The sequence below is a fragment of the Scomber scombrus genome, chromosome 24 (genome assembly GCF_963691925.1).
Source record: "Scomber scombrus chromosome 24, fScoSco1.1, whole genome shotgun sequence".
Lineage (NCBI taxonomy): Eukaryota > Metazoa > Chordata > Actinopteri > Scombriformes > Scombridae > Scomber > Scomber scombrus.
The window spans coordinates 6,084,588-6,106,824 of NC_084993.1; the positions used below are offsets into that span (position 1 = coordinate 6,084,588).

At 43.6% G+C, this 22,237-nt stretch overlaps 1 protein-coding gene across 1 annotated transcript in view; it reads right to left on the reverse strand.

Moving 5' to 3' along the window:
• The window catches only part of LOC133976482 (Krueppel-like factor 7), a 33,832-nt gene extending 15,108 nt beyond the window's left edge, over positions 1-18,724 (reverse strand). Inside the window, exon 1 of the mRNA XM_062414701.1 lies at positions 18,623-18,724. Within this exon, the coding sequence (XP_062270685.1) occupies positions 18,623-18,724 (102 nt within the window). The remainder of the gene's footprint in view (positions 1-18,622) is intronic.
• Positions 18,725-22,237: the final 3,513 nt, after the last annotated feature.

Sequence of the window (22,237 nt, forward strand, 5' to 3'; positions counted from 1 at the left end):
GCGGCTCTTGTATGTGTGTTTGTGTGAACACCTACGCGCATGCATAAACACTTCTATTTGTTGATCTCATTGCCTAAAGTAAGTGTGTAACTTGTGAGCGTGTGTGTGTGTGTGCGTGTGTTTGTGCGTGTGCGGGCAAAGAGTCGAGAGCCAAAAGTATCACACAATAGCCAAGATAAAGGAGCACACACGGCCCGCTTCAACTCTGTTTGGACGGACGCCGATCAGGAGAGCCAACATCAATTGGCTCCACACAAAGGCAGGGTCCATTTCCTAAAAGGCTTTCGGGATGATTCCTTCACATTAGCCAGGATAAGCTGAGGCAATCCAACGGCTGTTCCAGCAGCCCCACCTCCACTTCCACCTCCACACCGGAGGTAATCGCTTTGCTGGTGCATGGTGGTCAAGCTTTCATACTGTCAAGCATCTCTCTTGTGCAGGAGAGGAAATTATCACCAGCTCCAGGAGTGCTCTTCTAAAGCATTTTACTTTTCTTTGCATAGGTTCACATTATCTATGTGCACCAAGTAGCAGAAACACACTAGGAAATTTGTAAAAAAAAAAAAAAAAAAATGGCTGCACTGTATCTTGCTCTACACACACCAGAAAGCTTTATTTCAACAGGTTAACATGTTTCACATTGCTTGATTCTATTAACCACCAATCCAAAATTGTTCAATTTCTGTATCATATAAAACAGAGAAAAGAAGCAAATTCTCACATTTGACAAGCGGGAGCCTGCAAATGTTTCTTTGATAAGTGACAGAAATAATTTACCAAGTATCAAAATAGTCGTCGCATCTTGTTACAACCGAGGTTATTTCCAACTAGAGCTGATGAGTGGAGCACAGCAACACACTAATTACCTTGATGATTTTCAGCTGTGGCTGCATTCAACCTTCAATTATGTTACCACAGATACTACATACTTCTGTGTGGTTTAGCTGCACCTCGGAAACGGCAATGCAAGTAATAGCTCAATATTGAGGAAATGAAGGGATGATTGCACATTTCAGCAGTGTTTAGTGCAATATTTGCATGTGCACAAGCCTTTTCTTCACAAATATAAACATGTACAGGATATATGTGTGATATACAGACCAATAAGAGAAATGATACAAAGTAAAACCACAACTACAGATTTAGTCACCTTTACTATGTTTGCTCCATTTTAGCAAAGCTCCTTTAATATTAAACCTCCAAATGCTTAAAAAACAATAAAGAGTGAAAAATGACCCATAGACAAATGAGTGTTGTATTCCTTTCACTGTACACAAAAGTGAGCACACACACACACACACACTCACTGTGAATCACACATGCAGAACACACCTCAGGTTAGTGAGGCTTAAAATACAGCAGGTGTGACAAAATATTCGCTGATCACAAGACAGGCTGAGAGCTGTGAACCAGTTCTGCTTCACTCACTTCTTCTACTTTTCATTCTCTGTCTTGAAAAAAAAAAAAATCCTCACCTCTCCTCTCTGTCTCACCCTCTCCTCCCCTCTTCCATGGGGCCCTTGGCCTGGCAGCTGATCCTCTCTCCCCGTCACCTCCCTTCACATTTGGCCTGCGCCGAGACGCCTGCCATCACCATCAAAGCACAGGCTGCCTCCCAACTGTTAGCACCCCGCTACGTCGCTAATAAAAAGCCTGGGTTATAAATATGAACAGAAGAGCATGCATAATGCCCTAAAGGAAGGCCCAAAACACCACTAAACAGATAAATGTAATGGGGTGGATACGGCTCATTAATTTTAGGATGATCGTGTTTAGTTTTTACAGATGCCGTGATAGAGACAAGGTGCTATGAATAATATTCAGTGGCTGATGCTAGCAGGGTTGAAAAGGGCAGGGCTGTACAGGGGGCCTGAGCTGGAGGGGGGTGATGCTGCTGTACTATTGTTGCACTTTGGTTTCGGGGGTGGTAATATCTTTCCAAAGATGACCCATGATTCCCTGCAGCACTATTCTCACAAGCTTCTGGACTATATGGAAATCATTTTTTTGCTTAATTGAGATGATGTAGATTATGAGACATGCTGATTATGTATTATTTAGCATAAAAAATGGAAATGTCACCACAGTGGCATGTCACATATTTAAACAAAATAATTAATACTTTAGGATAGCTGTATACATTTGTAGTGTTGATTTTTAAAGCTTTTACCACAGTTTGCTCAGCTTTTCTTTTCTTTTTTATTGTGATCGGTGACATATTCCACAAATTGGGGGGAAAAAAAGATTCCTTTTCAGCACCAACATGACATTTTGATTACTTGCGGGCATTTTCAAATAGCAGGGGTTTGATTACTCATTTTAAAAGTAAGTAAGAATCATGTCATGGATGAATTAAGTTGAACGCCAGCTTCTCCTCCCTCTTGTTGTCTCACATTCAGCTGACAGGACAGGTTTATTGCTTGTTGTATGCTTTTCATTTAAATCGCACAATATTATCGGTCACCAGCACATAAGAAGGCCTTGGTTTGATTCACGGGGTGTGCATGCAATGCCACTGCAATACCAGCTATGATTAAAATCCTTTTGAGAAATTAATCACAGTTTTACCTCTGCACAAGGCTGCCAAGGCTGCAACCATCCCATCAGGAGGAAAAGCTGGAACGCAGTGAACCAGGTGACCGGATCGTCTTCTCTTTCATTCCTTATTCCTTTGATTTCAATTTTTATGACACTGTTTGTTCACAGCTGCCTTTTGTTATTGCTGCTTGTGATTCAGCAACACACTTGGCACTTTTATGGGAGGAAAAGTTTGGGCAGGTGCTTAATTCACAAAGCAGTCTTTCACGTGTGTGTATATATATATATATATATATATATAGCCAAGCCTATGTCCCCCATTGATCTGGTGAGCTGGGCAAAGCCATCACTTTGAGGTGACAGCTAAATGACCAGTAGCCCTAGGCACTGGCCATCTCACCAACAGCCTTTGTGTGTTTGTGTTTGTGTGTGTGTGTGTTTGCGTCGTAGTGCCTAATCGATACGAAATGATACTGCGCAGGAGCTCATCAGCGGTGGCTGTCGCAGCTGACAGAGACGGTAATGTATAGCTTCACTGAGCAATACTTACACAGCACCCCCACCCGTACACACACACACACACAAAATCTCCAAAAGCAACCCCCCCCCTCCCCTCTCTAAGCTCCCCTTCAGGGTTTTTGCTCCTTCCAGTGCACTCGCTAAGAGCTCTGGCCCCCAGATTTCAGACTCCTTGGAGAGCAGCATGGCGTCATCGGCAGATCCCAGTCGAGCGGGGGAACCTGCCTACAGGGCCAAAAGGAGGGGTAGGGTGGAGGGGGGGAGCGGGTGGGGAGATAACGCTTCATTTTCCTCGACACTGATCTGAATAGCACAGCGCCCTCGCATCGCCCTGTTATTCTCAGTGGAGATGGTGGCAGGGGGTGCTGTGTTTGGCCAGGAGGACGGCTCCTGTTGCCCCGACGGGGCTCCGCAGCAACAAAGCAAAGGAGAGAGACGGAGGGAGATGAGACACAAAGAAAAGGAGCTAGAGGGGCGAGACAAAGCTAATTTATCTGCCTTCCCCAAAGAGAGGGAGGGAAAGGCAGACAGGTAAAAGATGAAGACGCCAGTATGCAAAGAGTTAGCATACGTTTGAGATTAAGGTGGAAAGTTTGAAGACTGTGTAAAGGGTGAAGCTGCAGCATCTTCCCACCTACAAAAGCATGAGCAAAAAGATGCTGCAGATTAGAGGAGAAGAAAGAGCGGGGTAGATATGAAGCTTGAAAAGCCAGAGACAGCAGACAGGAGTCCCTCTCCTCATTGACTAACAGCTCCATCTCTCCAGGCAGCCGAGCCTCACCTAGCTTCAGATAACACACCACGGAAACAGCTTAATTACACAGGCGGCCTTATCAGACGACATTAGCCTCACAGTAATAATCGGAGCCGCCGTCAGCCCCTCCGTCAAAGCCTGGCAACGCAGCACCTTGAGGCGGTTTTACACAGTGCGGGCTTTAAGCTGATAACAGACACTGCCAGTTGTTAAATCACAATTTGCTGACGGAGTTTGAGGGAATAATGCACATTTGGTTGTAAATCTGACACTTCCTTTACACACAGTCAATTTTTGTTTGGATTGGCTCACTAATAGGCCCGATGGGCACTTGAAACAGTATTCAGGCAGCATATCCAATTTTATATTGTGGACTTAATGCTTAGATTTACATTTCAGGCCTTTAAGCTGACACTCTAATTCTCATTAAAGTGCTCATCCTTAAGCATATTCCTCTTGGACAGAGGAATTGAACCTGTGAATGTCTCTCCTCAGAGAAGCGTGACTATGAGGTTCAGTTTTGCTCATTTTCAGGCAACAAATACCCGCCAGACACCCAGTTACTGGTGGTTTGTGCGACACGTGTATTTGTGTGTTTGTGTGTGTGATGGAGCATCTTCAAAGCACCTTTCATCTCGCAGGAAAGCCACAATGATGGAGCACTTGGAGCGCAAAAACCTGGTGACCTCTGCTTAATGGAGCAGAAAGACATTTCCCATTGCTTTCTCCAAGCAGACACAACAAGAAAGTACACCTCCACATCTTCCTGGCACCAGAGGTGTCCCCTCTGTCTTCCCATAACACACCACGAAGACTAATGGGACACCAAGTAAGAAATTTCAAGAAATATAGGGCCTCAAGTTGGTTAACAAACAAATAAAATTTTTCTAGTACCAAAATGGTTCAAATGATTAGAAAAAAATGGCTTCAGCAAATCAGAAATGTGCAAATTTTCAGCTTTTCTCTTTTTTATGTAAACTGAATATATTTTAGTTTGGGATTGATGGTCAGACAAAAGAAACAATTTGAATATCTCACCTTGGGTTTTGAAATGGGTCTTTTTTCCACCGTTTTTGACACTTTCTAAATGAAACAAATAACCCAGAAAGAAATAACTGATCAATTTACCAATAATGAAAACAAACATTAGTCACAGTGCTATATTTCTGACATGTTGGATAAAAAGCAGACACATTTAATGAGAGAAGGAGTCGTCGGGAATGCTGATTATTCACTGTGTTGGTTTCCAGTCATCGCTGTGAAGTAGCCAGGAAACCACTAGAGACTCCAGGAAGTCAGCTCATCCCCTGTAAACACTTTTGTTTTTGTATGGATTAAACAAACCCCATATAACGTGCTATTTAGTGAGCTTTAGAGGTGCAAGTAGGTGGATTTTGGCATCTTTTGGACAGAGCCAGTGTAGCTGTTTCCCCATGTTCCCAGAGTTACTGTTTTCTGACTCCTGCTTTGTGACAAATATGAGAGTAAATAAGCATAAAATGTTCCAAACTTTTAAAAATGTGGTGCACGTGTTGCTACAGTATTTTCGCACTATGAGAAACAACCACTGTCAGGTGTGGATAATCCATCGTTCCAGAAGCTGCATAAACCACGCTCCCCCCTAAACGAATGAAAAGCGGCTCGACGAGTAAACAGGTTGAACTCGTGAAGATCTGCCGACCTTCAGAGCGATACAGACGTTATTACAAGGTCTTAGGCTCAGGATACAACAAGTGCGCTGCATATAAAGACCTCTGCTGCTCCATCTAAATAGCTTGTGACAAAGTGTGGAAAATGTCTTTGTTCTGGTATTAAGTGGAGAAACGGAGAGGTAAGTGTGAAAGAGGATAGACAGGAGAAAGAGAGGAGAGGAGAAATATGAGGGGAGCACTTGATACAGTAGAAGATGAATGATGGAGAGGAGGATGAGATTGGGGTGAAGAGGAGAATGGGGCATGGAGGATGGAAGGAGGATGGAGGGAAGGAGGGAGGGGAGGAGAGAGGAGGGAGGGTATAATCCCAATGACTGGAGCCGTGTTGCACTCACTGGGGAGGGGAACTCTGTCTCTCTTTAACTGGATTTGGGTGAGCTGCTGTTTATCGCTGTATGAGTCGCCAAGCGCTCCCTCTCAGCTGTCAAAAGCATCCTAATCTAATCAGGAGACATTTCAGCCATTTGCTTTCAACACGGCAGAGTGCAGAGTGCATATTGGACTTGTTTGTGTGCTCATGTGTGTGTGTCTGTGTGTGCACATGAGCCACAACATGAATATATGTGCGGGTGCGTGGACAGAGGGGGGTCGGCGACAACAGTGGTTTTACACCGGGGTTAGCAGCTTGCAGCAGGATTTGGGGAGTCTGTGCTCCGGATGCGGGGACCCTATTGTGTGCGGCAGGCTGGCTAATCTTCATTACCGCACACAATGACGGGGCAAGAGAATGGGGCCTTGGCTGGAAAAGGCACGGAGAAACAAAAGAGCGGCGAGCAGCGAAAGAGAAAGAGAAAGAGAGAGAGAGAGAGAGGGGAGGAGGGCCGAAAATAACAGAGGGGAGAGGAGAGAGAGAGGGGAGAGATAAAGGGAACAGTGAAGCGGAAAAACTCTGCTTCCTTCTCATACACTGCCCATCAGAAAAAGGCCGCTCGGTACCCCAATCACGTCCACAAACCGTGAAGTGCAACTGTGGCGCCGTGCCCGCACTGATAAGAGCCAAAATGGTTCATTCTTACATGCTTCTCGACGGCTGAATTAAAATCCACCTCTGTTTGTTTTTTTTTCTTCCTTGTCTGTGTTTACCCTGCTTTTGCCGCGCAGGTGTTGTGTAACACTTAGCGTGTCTCTTAAGGCCGCAGTTTGAGGCTTTGTCACTCATTACAACACCAAACCTCGGGGTAAGCTAAGAAGGAAAGGCGGGGGGGGGCGTACACATACTGCAGGAGAACAAGAGGGAGCAGCAGAAAGCAGGTCAGTGGCACAGTCTCGCAAAAGGCCAATGTGGATTAGCTCAAGGGTCGCAGACATGTTGGCGTGTGCACGCGGTTACGCAAGAGCGTGTACATCCCGGTGACTTTATGTGTAGCCGAGACCATGCAAACAGGAGGTGGGGCGCTGTCGTTCCGTCTTTATTCCCGCGGCAATGCTTTCAAAACAAACCTGAGTGACAAAGATTAGCCCAAGCTGCTTAAAATATTGAAAGACGTCTCCTCGCCACCGCTACTGCCGTGGGCTCTCCTCCAAGAGATAGAGTGGAGAGTTTGTGTGTGTGTGTGTGTGTGTGTCTGAGGTTGTACGAGGATGGGCGGAGGCAGAGCGGCAGACTGAACCCATTCACCCCTCGGTGCTGAGCGGCTGGCTTTTCAGCAGGGAAGCGCAAACGGAGTGCGAGGACTTTTCACCCCAATTTCATCCCGACAATGTACGGCTGCACAGCGGAGACGAAAAGAGGGCGGTTAGATGCACTGAGAAATGTGTTAGAACTCATTGACTTTGGCCTTTACCTCTGTGTGTCGGTGTGTGTGTGCATTGACTGCTGTCCCACAAGTGGAGTGCTCGGTTGGAGAAAACGGGTGATTACAGGGCAAAGGCTAGAGCCCAGAATAAAAGCTGTGTTAAGATTTGAGGTTAAAGTTTAAAGGCTTTGGAAATTTAAATTAATGGGAGGGCATGACAGTTACAATGAAATTTGTGCAACAGAAGGAAACAGACATACAGTACACACACACCACCTGCTCCGCTGAATATTCGAAGAAAAACAGCCACTTTTCTTCTCGATGCGCACACAGGTACAAAAACACACACATAAACCCAATAAACTCTTTCTGTGAAGCTCTCTCTGTCTCGCCCATACACACACATACACCAATGAAAATTATTGATGTGCTCTCTTATAAAACAGTGGCTGCTCCCTAAAGTATTCCTGGCAACATCACAGGCTGAAAATAGCTGCCGACCCAAATAACTTTCCCCGCCGGAACGCAGAAGGAGCCAGACCACAGCCACTGGCGACTGGCTTTACTAATTGGCATCATTTTACAATGAAATAATATCTGGGACGATAGACTGAATAACACATAGCAGTAAACTGGAGAGCAGGAGGATGTGCCGTCTAGCCACACAAATGTTTGCAGAGATGAGTGGGGAGTGATTTCGAGGCAGGGGAAGGGTTGGGGGAAGAGGATGGGGGATGCCTTCGCTCTTGTTAGCATAAGTTATCAAATTCTTTTCCCTGAAAATAAGCAAGGGGGAATTGGGTAGTGAAACATTTATGTGACACCACCAGTTTAGTTAAAAGATGGGGGAAAACATCTACAGCAGGGAATCTTAAATGTTTTTTTAAGTCAAACTGATATTTGCTAAGATTTGTACCACAGATCCCCGTATGGATAGGGTTCATTTATAGATTTGTATTATTCATAGTAGAGGTTTTACACCTAACATGAGGAGATAACAGTGAAACTTGTGAATGGAGTCATAAAATAGAATTTGTTCGTTATTGTGTTAAAATAAAAGGTTGCAAACAGTACAGCTGGATTCACACATTCAGGGGAGTTTATGACTCTGAGGGATGAAAATACATCCACACACACATGCAACAATGTAGATGATAAGAAATCACTGCAGATATCAATGCAACCATTGAAGTTTTGACTTTAAAAGTCTCATTTTTGTGTAGTAGGAAGTAGGAAAATCTGCAAGTGTAGAAAGAAAATTAAGCTGATTGCAATATTTTATCTCCAAATACTCTTTTCAGGAACAACAACAAACAATCTTTGCATCCAAGTCATGGGCCCCGCACTTATGTGAGCCCACAGGACGCCACCCAAACTACGAATTTAGAAACAAAACATCCACAATCGTCAACACCGGATACACAGCGCACAACCTGCAACTCGCATGCAAGTACAGTTAAAGAGAGAGGGCGCAAGGCATAAACACAGATGTCTTTTGGCAGCCAATTCTTAATTAGCACCAGGAGATTCATCTAATCAAAGGGTTGCCAGCCCATCATTAAGGCTAAAACACACACTGCTCTCCTCACATACCAGAACAGAACAATGGGAAACAGAGGTGCGCTGTCATGCTGATGAATGGTTCTTCCCACAGGTCTCATTAAATCACAGAAGGGCACTTCCCAGGCCGTTCGTAGAGTTAAGCAGAGTGCAAAATCTTTTCACCCCCTCTGTCTGTCTACTTTGACACTTATATGGCTGTTTTTTTCCAGGGGTGCATGTCAAAATAATGCTTTTCATAATGAAGAATTGCGCTTTCAGGCCTTGACGTCTAGGCTTATCCCAATTCAAGTTGAATCTGCCTGCTTTTGACGATAAAAGTCGTATCTTATTCAGACAACTTAGCCCTGCAGGGGCTTGGAATGACTGAAACTACATGACGTACCCAGCTGGCTGGAGATGCCGGTGTCTTTAGGGTAATTTGGGACCCAGTTTAATCTTCCAGTGAATTTACCATCAGCTGCTGACAATCGAAAATGACATTATCTATTTCTGCCCACCCATCTGTGTCCTTAGCCCTGGTTTCACTCAGCCAAAACAGGTAGGATGGAGTGAAATTTTAAGCAAATGATGCAAAGCAGCTTTGAGAAAGAGGAGTGAAAAAGGAGAAAAAAAACAGCCTGACCTGACAAGGCCTCATTCTTGTCTCTGTAATGTTGTTATTAGATGGTTAGATTATGAAAAATACATCAGGATATCATATTAGCCAGCATGTAAATAAACTCTAAACTAAAGGAGGGAAAATAACACAAAACAATGTCAAAGAGTGATGATACTGAAAGAATAAAAAAGAAGAGGATGACATAGGAATAAAGGGAGATGAAGAAAGAAAAGCAGGAATCTCTACTGCCCAGTAATGTGTCATTGGAGCAGCGAGCAGGTGGAATAACATCACAAGCTTTACATGTTGGACAACCGCAGCTGAGTGCTGAGGCCCGCATGCAAAGAGCACACACACACACAAGTGATTGCGTAGATACTTGTAAACCTGGTGGCTCTTACATAATACAGCTAAAAGTCAAGCTCACACAGGCAGCACTGTTACGTCTTTACTGGACTCAGTGACACCACCGTCAATGCCACCACGAGCCAAACTTCCTTTTAAAATACTTTTACAAAATCTCTCCTAAAAAGTCAACGGCGGTGCTTCAGCTGTGATCTTCACCAATGACTGTCCTGTTTTATAAACTATCCAACCGGGCTTCAGAGCGAGGCGCGTCCTTGCGGCTGTCACCACCATGAGCTTAGGGCCATGATTGATGACTGGCTTCGAATGACAACAACAAGCAGCGGTGTTTACTCAGGGCAAATTGCCCTTGTCTCTCTCTCCCCTTCCATCTCTTTCTCACTCGTTCTCTCTCTTTCTCTCTCTCTCAATCTTTGGAGAGAGATGGTCCACATGGCTGGATCTCTGGTTTCTGGAAGGCTATGAGTCCCTTGGGGTGGGATTAGCTACCCAGACTGACAGCTAAACAAACAAATAGGCCAAAGCTGGTCTTCCTGCTTGCCAAGGCTGCCTAGCAACAGGTAGACAGTAAGATGGGATGTAATGCTCGGTATGTCCCAGCCAATGACAACTGTAAAATGCCTCGACATGATGTAAATGTGTGGCTCTTATCAAAAGCGAATGGATTTCCAAATATGTGAGCAGGATGGCGAATTATACAAGTTAAGGACCAAGTGGGAAGATAAGGAGGAAGTTACCAAGACAACGGAGTAATACTTGAAACCTTTAGACCAGTGGTCTCCAACCCTGCTCCTGGAGAGCTACTGCCCTGCATGTTTTAGGTATCTCCTCACTCTAACTCGTTATCAAGCAGCTGAGGCTCGTCAAAGGGCTTGATAACGAGTTGATTATTAGAATCAGGTGTGTTAGAGTGAGGAGATACCTAAAACATGCAGGGCAGTAGCTCTCCAGGAGCAGGGTTGGAGACCACTGCTTTAGACTGTCAAAGGATTATTTTACATGTCAATGAATGAAACATAAAGCATTTGTTCGTTTTAAGGTCTATTTTGTTCACATCACACATAGCAATAACTACACTGCAACTATCGCCGACCAACACATACACAAAAATGTGAACAGGTGCAAGCTTAAAGGAATAGTTCTTCAATTTTGGAAACATCCAAACACCAGACAGACTTCTTATATATCAAAGTGGCACCAGCATTTAATCCTTAATTTATTGATTCTACAAAAACTCTGACTCAGAATTTCCTTGGATCTAATTATTCTGTCCCTCCTCTGAATACTGATGCTCACATTTTAGCTTTTAGAGAAATTACCAACTCTAAAGTACATGTGATTATTTCTGATTTCAAGGGCAAATGATGTATAAAAGATAGACACAGAACTTATCAAAACCCAGAACCCATTTTTCCGAAATTGTTAATCAAAGAGTGCACCAGTGTTCAAATCAGGTGAATATATTGAGGTCAAATTGGACAAGGGAGGTGTGGTCGGGGCTGTCTTCCTTGATTTAAAGAAAGACTTTGATACAGTTAATCATGCAGTTGTAACTACAAAGCTGTCAGTTTAATTTCTCACCTAATGTAATTAAATTGATAAAATCACACCTTACAGATGAAAACATCTGTTCGTGTAGACCTTAAAACCACACAAATTGATGATAATCATGTTGGTGTACCTCAAGGTTCAACTTTGGGCCCTTTGTATATTATTGACCTACCAGAAGTTTGGTCAACTACTCTAACTTGCTAAAAACAAGAAGAATCAGCTCCAATGGACAATACAATTCATTTTAACTTCAATGTCCACAAAACTCTATGTGTGTTTTTTCAAAGTCTGCAAGTAGAGATCCAGTACCAGATGCTATAGTAGCAGGGAGAAGACTATCAGTAGTAGTAGTACGTTTAAATATTTAGGTATACTAACAGATTCACAATATACATTTAAGGTTAAATTCAAGTTGAAAAAGTTCATAATCAGAACATTAGGAGCAATTTAACTACTGAGGCCTCAAAATTGTACATTAATGCCATGCTTCTTTCAAACATGAACTTCTGGGACCTCATTACAATCTTTGGAAACAATGGATAAAAAGTCAAATTCATATCATTGTTGTAAAATTTTAACTACATGTGATTTCTTTAACAGGAAAAACATGAGCAAATGTTCAGATGTTTTACTCGCGTATAAAAAATGTCATGGTTTCAAAATCATAACTCATCTACCAGAGCTACTGCCAGAGGGGATTATAAAATACCTAATGGTTACTGGACAATCAAACATGCTGTCATAATCTGGGGTAATGGTGATGTCATTGTTTTACTGTCTGCTTCTGTGCTCTTGTATGTTCTCTCTTAATGTTTTGTCAATTCTTTCTGATGTCACCAGTCTTTTGCACCATTTATTTGTGACATGCTCAGCATAAAAAGGACCTTTAATCAGCTTTGTGCCAAATTGTGATTGCATAACTCTCCTAAGTTCAAATTTCTGCAGAGACACTGACTTTAAATAGGGGTTAGAGCAGGGCACATCAAACAAGGCAGCTGTGCCTTCGTCAAAACTGTCTTCTCAGAATTTGTCAGAAAGAGAAAGAGAGACTGTGGTGATTTCAAATCATGAAACGAGTGCCTGAGACTTCTCTTCCTTTTCTCTTTTCTCCCTGCGGTTGCCAAGCCGGATGGCAGCAGTGAAGCATGTCGGATCACTGTAAGGTGCTGTAACGGCTTCCCGATTTCGCCTCAAATGATGTGAAAGTCATTGCCAAGCCATGTGTGCTGGTGTGAGGCGAAAAAAATGACTGGCTCCTCTTCTCACTGTTAATCAAACCTGGGGTGGCAGAGCGTTTCGCAGACGGAAGCCATACATAAAGATGTGGTTGTTCACCACGCTTCCTCTCCCTCACTCCTCTCCTCTCCTACACCTCCTCCTCTCCTTCTCTCTCTCTCCGTCTCTCTCTGACGGGCCAGTCACCAGAGTGTCAGACAAATGAATACTTCCTCCGCCGTCCTCTCTTTCATCAGCGCTTCCCACCTTTTCATCAACGCCCATAAAGCAGTAGCAGGCACCTATCACTGGCAATCGCCTCTCAGCTGCCTGAGTGATGAGACAGGGGTGGCAGAGTTCACTAAGCGCTCTTATGGCAGAATGGATGTTACTGGGTCAGGGGGTCGCTCGCACATCTCATTACACAACATACACACAAACCTGTGCAACTGTATGTGAGGATGTATGCTTAAATACTCTCAAAAGAACACCCTGTAGAATACATTTAAAATAACAAAATGAGGAAACAGATGCACAAACCTGTACGTGTGTATGTGAGGATGAATGCATGCTCAGATAAATGCACAGACTGAAATAAAGACTGCCAGAAAACAGCAAGCATTGTCTTGTTAACATAACTGCTGCTGCTCAGGAGCCAAAATTGAGTTTTTGCTGCTACAGCTCATTTATCCGTTTCTACTAATTGGGTGAACTCATAGCTCTTTTTATTACAGTCTCATAAACAGAGCATCTTTTTCTCAGAATCAATGCATTGAGTAATAACTTTGTGTACTGAAAACGCTTAAAAGCATCCAGCAGAGATGCTGCATTGTGCATCGCCTCACAAAGGCTTCCTTTCATGCCTCGGTGCGTCACAGGCCAGGCCATGTCAAATAGATTCTACGTGGCATCCATCTTCAAGATCTTCTGACTGCTATCGGGTTAGAGGCGAGCAAAGCAATGCTGCGAGAAATCAATTTCATATTCGACATCTGAGCGTCATGAGTTAGCACGGGCTTGTCGGCATACTTCGAGGATGTCTGGAAATTAACTGCAATGATAAAAGGGTGCTGGTGTATTGTATGACTAATTAAGAGTGACTGTAGAGTAACATCTGGGATGAGACCACACTGCTGCTCTTCTACCTTCCATCACATTTTCAGAGGCTTTGTGCAAAACGGAGCAGAACGTCAGTTAAACTAAAAGGAAATTAACTAAATTTTGCTTTGGAGAGCGTCCAAACTTGATTTCAGGAATTCCACATCTCATACTTACAGTTGATGTGACATTTTAATAAAACCACAGGCATGCACAACCAGGAGCTCTTTTGAGACAAGTTAGATTAAGTCCCAGTTTGTCCTTCCTCCTCCTGCTTGCAGAATACTGAACTGTGCCTATTACAGGATTGATTTAATTTTAATTTGCATAAAATTAAATCAAATTGCGGTGAGTAAAAAGGTCAGGGAAGATATGAGGTGTGTTTTTAAACTAGATGGTGTATTTTAGCTTCTTCCCGGGCAGGAAATACATTATTCTGATGTATCAACTCATTCATTCTCATTGCAGGTGCTCTGCAAAGCACAAAGTGACTTGGAGCGTATTGTTACCTGGCAGCCACACTGTGTTATAACAGAAGTGAGCAGCGTACAGGGAAAAGGAGTCCTGAGCTTACACAACAGCTCTGCAGAGATCAAAAATCCATACTGTGCTAATTCTATAAGAGGAAAAAAAAGGGGTTGGGGGAGGAGGGTAGACAGAGAGAAAGGAGGAACGAGGGATGGAAGAAGATGGAGACAGGAAGGAGGGGGCCAGTTGGCTGCGATCCCCAGCATGCCTGCTGTGTGTGAGAAAGCAGCTGTGGCCTACTGAGGATTACATAACATACTGACACACATACACACCGGCGTGCACGTACGAAGACAACGGCTGCATATGGATTTGCACTCACACATATATACACACACACACATTGATTCTCATATTCACAGTTTGCTTGCACATGCTGCTCTTCGTCTTTATTTCTCCCTCTGTTTTCTCACTCTCTCCTTTCCTCTCCTCTCCTCTCCTCTCCTCTCTTCACCCCTCTCAGAGGCTGACAGAGGGGTCACCATGCCGATGTAGCTCTCTGGCTCTGATCACAACTTATGAGCCCAGTCTGGAGATGCTTTTCCCTCAGAGGTCTCAGCCATTGACAAAATGACTCCGTCTATACACATGAACAGAAACAGATATAAGGGAATCCTGAAGATGATGACCAAGAAGCTTGTTTACATACCATCCGAACAATGAGTTGTTTTGGGCGGAGGAGGCTATACTTCAATATTGGTGCTTCATCTTCTTTCTGTTGCCATTCTCTTCAAAAGTTGAATGGTAGCTTCCTCTTCTAAATCCATTTCATCATCCCGTCTCTGTTTCTTTTTTAGCAGGAAGCGGTGGATCCAAAATCCATGATGATAGCTGGCTACCATCAACTGTTAAAGAGGTTTGTTTTCGGACATCAACTCAACTCAAGACAGGTCCGCATCACTTAAAGACATATCATCAAGCCTTGCTGTGCCAAGTCAAACTAAGTCAAACCACACCAGCACATGTGTATGGAAAAGGGTTCTATCTGCATCCCTGCTGCTTCATCCTGTGTTTCAGGAAATCATGCCCCACTCTACTTTCTTCTTCTCTTACTGTATCTGCGCGTGCTCGTCGCTCCTGGGGGAGGGCGGGGGGGTTCGAGCCCACCGGACTGTGAAATGCGAAACCCTGCAGCGGGGAGAATGTGCGTGCTCGGCAACTTCCTCCACCTCTACTCTTGTCCCCGTAGACGGAGCTGCTGCTGCTGCTGCATGGGAAATGTGCGTGCTATGGAGTCACAAGCAAGAAGTGGATGTAAGTGGATGCATTTGAGCGCGCCGGCTTGCATATGGAGGTCGCGCCGGGCCACCCTGCTGCTCCTTCCACATTTAGAAACATCAAAGACACATAAAAATCTGTACAAATCCACATATAGAAGCCCATAATGCACTGAGCAGCAATATACAGACGTTTCGCTTGGGTAGGCATCAGGCACTCAGTCTACACGTGTGTGTGTGTGTGTCTGTGTGTGGTGAACCTCTAAGGGATGATATATGTGTTGGAGGGTATGGAGTATGTCCCGAGGTCAATGACAGACAGCCATTTGTGGTGTCCTGTTACATCCTACCCATCAGGGTCAAGTGCTGTGGAAGAAGGCACGTCATCAGAGGAGTCTGAAGACAGTTGAAAAATCTATCATATCAGTTTGAAATCCAATCCAGATGTTTTGTCTGCCTTTTTTTTTTAATGCTCCAAAGATACTGATGAATGTTTGACAGTGAGCCAAATGGGGCTTTATCAGAGCGAAGGCCAGTTTACAAAAGAGCATAACAAACACTGCAAATTGCAGCCCGAGATGACAAGCCTTTCTGTTGGTATAAAGATGCAAAATAGCACGTGTACGCTTTGCCTTTGAGGGAATTTGGATTCCACAAATAATGAGCGAGTTCTGACCGACTCTACTTGTTTCAAATCCGGCTCAGTCTTGCTGTTTGTTCCAACTCTGAACAACCAACTGTACTGGGATTTGGAAGCGAGACAGCACAGTTCAGTTTGGCACAGTTAGGTTCAATAATGGAACAAATAGCAGCCTCAAATGTACCATCTGCAGACCTCCAAAACACTTTCCTCCTTTTTCTACTCCCCATCCCCCTATAAGCGCCTGAATCATGCCTCACAGACACCAACAGGGGACACAGTCATCACTCTTGCCACCGCATCTCAGGGAGCCATTTAGGGGCCGACAACAACGGCCTCCTATCTCACCATCAGACCCCATAAAAGCATCAAATTCTAAATTGTGTCTGAAATACAGAGGGGATTGCTCAAACCGCAGGTCTCTGCTGGACACAGAGCTTTTAAGGCGAGCCGCAACTCATAATTCCTGTATTCAGGCAGACTCGGTGGCATCTTCATGTCGCCACAATGAACACAAGGCTCGCTTTGCCAAGAACATCTCTGCAGTTTGTTAGTGTGGGGTGAGTCATAATCCTCGTGCTCACAAAATTGATATTTACTCCAGTGACTTGTTATGGGACACAAGTGACGAAAAAAGAGAAAAAGACAGAAATATAAATGTCTGTTTCCACTTTTTTAGTGTTACTTATTATTATTGTGTTGTAAAACTGTGTATCTTTATGCAATACAAAGATTAAACATAAGACTTTGGGAGTAGCAAAAGTGGCTAAAGGTGCAGGAAGTGTGTCAGCTCACATCTCTTGTGATCTATAGATGCTATCAGGGAAAAAAACGTGTGACATTTCTGTAGAATCAGATATCCCACGTGTGAAAATGTCATTTTTTATCATACGTATCAGTCGTATTATACGAGAATAGACAATACGCAGCTGGGCAGCATTCAAATCAGATCCTCTACATTTAAGAGACAGTTCAATATGATTTTCTTTCATTCCAAAATGGACGTTGTGTTTGGGAGAATAAGCTGCAGACAGTCAAAGAAAACTGACATTTCCACTCTGCACAGATAAGAGCTTTCCCAGCCTTTTGCCTACACATGCAGCTCTCTCTTCCATTTGCATTAGGTATTGATTTTGATATGCAGGCTGTGGGTGAGAAACAGGAGAGACACGCACTGCATATGGTGCACGTAGGCCCATGCAATTTAAAAATCCACTGACAGTGAAGGCAGGGAGTTGGAGACTTGTTATGAAAAGATGCGTCGGTGGCAAACAGTAGGATGCCAATTAGGCTGCTTGGCCACAACGAATGGATCCAGCGGTCACGCACCGGTTTCTCTCTCTCTCTCTCTTTCTCTCCATCTCTCCCCCTGTCATCCCCCTCCTCCTCCTTCTCATCTCCCCTTACGCATGGAGCAGAGAAGTGGGGAAAAGCTGAAGCTCCCTTTGCATGAACAATACCGGCATCAAATTTCCATGCAATGATTTGCCCCCCCCCCCCCCCCTGGTCAGTCAAGTACAGCATGGAAAGCATCATCATCACCACTACCACAAGCAGCAGCAGCAGCAGCCATGCAGGTGGGCTGAGGGGAACATGGCCCTTATTTGGGCTTGAAAAGATGCAAAAGATGGTGCTCATATGCATGAAAGGTGCAGCTGCGTTTAAAGAGTAAAGGAAAATTACAATATAAAACTCAGATTTCTTTTAAAAGTGCCACATTTCAAGCATTTCCTAAAGGAATCCTCGCAGGACTGTAAAATGTTACAAGACAGCTTGTCTAGGAGTACCAAAAAGCAGTTTTAACAGTTAAAAACACACAAGTACACGCACACACACACACACACACACACACACACACACACACACACACACACACACAGGGGGAGAAAAGAGAGATAGGATACAGTGTGTGAGTAATATCTAAGAGCAGTAATGGCCGTGTAAAGTGCCGGTGCGTCTCCCCACGCATCCATCACCATGTGGTCGCGTGGATACCCGTTTCTCCATATTCATCTACTGAACTTGGATGGAGGAAGTGTGTGTGTGAGCGTGAGGGGGGGTGTGAAGGGGGTGAAATGGGAAAGCGAACATGCAGATGATTATTTTCCTGCATGGTGCACTCTGCTATCGCTTTTCTTTTTTTTTTACCAATGCATTTAAAGATGGTACAAAGACAGACATGTTAGGATATCTATTATGAATAAGAGAGGGGACTTCTCTCCATTCAGGGGGGGTTAACAACTCGGTAATCTGAGTGATGCAGATGTATTATTCACGACCAATTCTGTCTCTATGATGGGATTCAGATCTTCATCTTCCCAAATCGCATTTGACAGCTTTATTACGCGCCGCGGCGTGCATCTCATCCACTTTGCCATCTCTTGGAAAATTGTCAGATATATGAGTGATATAAACCATTTCATTCCCTCATTTTGTCCCTGAACTACACAGCCATGCTTTAAGGGGGGAAAAGTTGACGCCTGCATCCCGAGCGCGTGTGATTACAACCCCATCAGCGAGAGGACTGCGTGGTTAGAGGAAGAAAAAGCTGGATGTGCATCGGCTTTAATTGAAAGTTGAGACATACCTGCTGCCAGTTTTCCTCCAGCGAAGGCATGGCAGAGAAGTAGCCAGTGTCGTGAACGAGCTGAAGTTCCTGAAAGATACTGTGGTTCGCCAAGACATCCATGCTGACGCTCGGTTATGGAAAACAAGAATGATCCACAAGAATTATGCCTCCTTTCTTGGCTGTGTCAGACCTCTACATCCACTTCTTTCATATTAGTCCATAAGAGGAGATTAATTGCTCAGTACAGCGGCTGGAAATGTGTCGATTAGGGTCCCTGTACCTGCGCGCATTATCGGACTCGGTGCGTAAAAGAGACTGGAGGTGATGGAGGCTCCATGCGTATCCGTGTTGCCAAAATAGACAGTGATAGGGAGCCAGAGGAGGGGAGGAGCCCCCATAAATGAAAGGGAGTGGTTTAGTTTGTCAATCAACTCCCCTGCCTGTCCATTTAAGGCAAATGGGCGGTTGAGGAGTTGTTAGTGAGGCGGTGGAGCGTGGAGAGGCGGGGTTACGAAGATTCGGCGGGCGGGATTGGCTCCGGCGCCACGTCACTCAAGCCAAATATGGGCTCGATAGGTGAGCTATTTATGGATGGGTATATTAGATTTGGAAGAAGGTCTGAAAGGGTAGTCTGAGAGGAGAAGCCGTGGTGTAAACATCATGTGCTCACAAACAGGAGCTGTAAACAGTATTAATAGGCTGCTATATTGTTCTACAGTGTAAATATTTAATTATAATGAGAAGCAGGATGAGGCATTAGACTGTAGGGGGAAATATATTCATGTTCAACTTCTACAGACACACACACTATGCTTTAATAATGAGTTTATAGGGAACTTATCACACTTAATGATAATTTAATCCTCTGCTATGTTACTATAATTCTATTGCAGCACTTGTATCATTAAGCTCAGTGTTTATGTGACAAACAAAATGACTTTATGGTATTTTAATGTCTTACAGTAGCGCTGTTATGCAATAGGGACTGGCACACAAGTTCTTTTCTGAGATTATAAATTATCAAATGATGTACAATGTTCATTCTAACATGTGACAAGCAGGAGGCATATTGTAGTGACCTACATTGATAAACAGATAAACCGGCTTCCTTTATGCACCACATGTGCTTTAAGTAACAAGGGGTGAAAAAAAGTCCACCATGTGTCTGCCGGGTGATAAATAAGTGGCCAAATCTTCCTTGATATGTCTTGTTTGGTGGGATGAGTAATGCCGCTTATTCGCTCTCTCCGTGTAAGCCATCGAAATTGTACACTTCCATGCAGGCTCAATAGTATTCTCCCTCTGTCTCACACACACACACAGAGTGTTGTAGAGGTCTGTAATCTCATTACAGTGCGAGGGGAGGCTGGCCGAGGGCCGCGGCAACGCGATTTACACATGGCATTTTGGGAGGGAGAGCTCAGCTCAGACAGACGATGAAGCTCCCACTGACATTTATCCATTTGACACAACTCACTCTGCCTCTCTCTCCCTGCTTCTTGTCCCCGCTCTCTTTTCTGCTTCTCATTTTTTTCCCTTTTTTTTTACCTGCCCCTTGCTCTTTAAGTTTGCCCCGCTCCTCATCTGTCTTTCTTTCTTTCTGCCACTCTCCATCCATCCACCCCACCCCCCCCCCCCTCTCTCCTTCCCCCTATAATCCTGTATCACAGTTTGTGTTTCACTTCCATGTGTGTTCAGCAGGAATGGCAAAATATGACAAAACACATGACAGAGACATGAATGCAAACATCAGCGGTTGCCATGTGCTTTGCAGCGGTAGGTCAAATAACAAAACAGAAAGAGAACAACAGTCTGGCACAGCTGTGTCCTGGCTCCACATGGCTGACTGAAGTGTAAAATATTTAACAGATAAATCCTGTTATTTTTATGCATTGTTCATGTGGTTCTTTGGGCGAGTCTAAGAGCCAACAGGAAGAAGGGGGAAAAAAAGGTTACATTTTCTGCTGAATGAAACCAGTAAAAAAACATATGTATAATCATAAACAGTGGCTGATTTTGCTCTTGTGCTCTTGTGCTGAATCATGTGAGCATCACATAGACCTTGCAGGATTTCTCCATTAACACGGACCGCCTCAGAGCCAAAATGTACTTTACAATGCAATGTTTACAACTTTACGTGCAGACACACAGAAGAAGTTTATGGATCAAGAACCAATTTGCACACCTTCAACATCTCAATGTAGATTTGCAACAAAGAACCTAAACAGCAACACATAGAAACAAAAGTTAATTCATGTTAAGATTTGTTCACATTTTATTCATTAAACAGTGTTTTCATTCCAGGGTTGAAAACACATTGCCACCTAGATTGCACATTAAAGTTCATTAGGGTTATGTGAAGTGAATGAAAGGTAACAACAACAAGCTGCTGTATGAATGTGTTTCACAGTTAAAATCTCATCTCCAGTTTTCATTAAAGAAAAGACAACTCATATTAACCATGTCCCTCCCAACCATTTATTTTATCCAGGCACGTTTAGCCTTCAGCTTTTGATTTATCTCACTGCAATATTACAAAAGCACGTTGATGCACCATGTCAGTCTCCATTTTGTTTACATCTGCTTACCCATGAGGTCACATGAGATCACATGAGATCACGTGAGATGGTGTATTGCTCCCTCCAGCATGATATTATTAATAATATCCTGTAGTGTGTGATGCGCCATCATGTAGCATGTTTCACCTTATGTGCATAATGCAGCCTGATTTTAAAATCGGTTTGGATGGTAGTCTGAGGCTTGGAACACCAAGCAGTAATTTCAAAATGACTATAAGCAAAGTTATTACGGAGCCCAAATTTAGCAATTCAGACCATAATGACTTGACTTAGTATTTCCTGAGAGAAGTTGATGCTTTTTGAATAGTAGTAGGCATGGTAGTAAAGCTTGAGTAAAACAAAATATGGATTTCTATATTCTAAATTATGGATTTAAAGTGAAAAGACATCAATATTAGCCTGGTATTAAGTTAAGTCCTAAAACATTTCTCAACACATATAAAGCTGTATTCTCTGCTGTGTGATCAGATAGCCTAATAGACTACACATACAGCCTGCAGATAGAAGTCACAACATGTCACAGCAAAACTATAAATTAAACACCATCTCATCAAGGGAATGAGATAAAATATCAACTATAAAATATGCCAGTGCTACACTAAAAAAGATTAAGGTCACTATGAACTTCAAGAGACTATATGTAGTTTTATTATATTAGAGTTCACTTTCATTCACTTTTAAAATTTTTATACTATAATCTCTTTAAATTAATCATCCCTTTTATTTTTTATCAGCGTGCCTTCAAGATGACACTTTTTTCCCCCCCAAGCAAACCCTTAAAACTGGTGAGACTGCACTGAAATTAATGTGGTTATTTCACCCTTCAAGTTGCTGAAGTTGTTTGTTTTGCAGGGTACCACCCCACTGACTTCAACAGGAATTAGCAAAACTGAGAGCCTCATCTTAGTGCCCGCTCTCAACCCACCTCCTCCTCTTCCTCCTCATCGGCCTGAAGCCCATGCATATCATAGATAAAAAATAAGTGCTCGCCATTATCCGTGGGCACACAGCGTTATATTGTGGATGCTGACATTGCTCTTACCTGGCAGTTGGT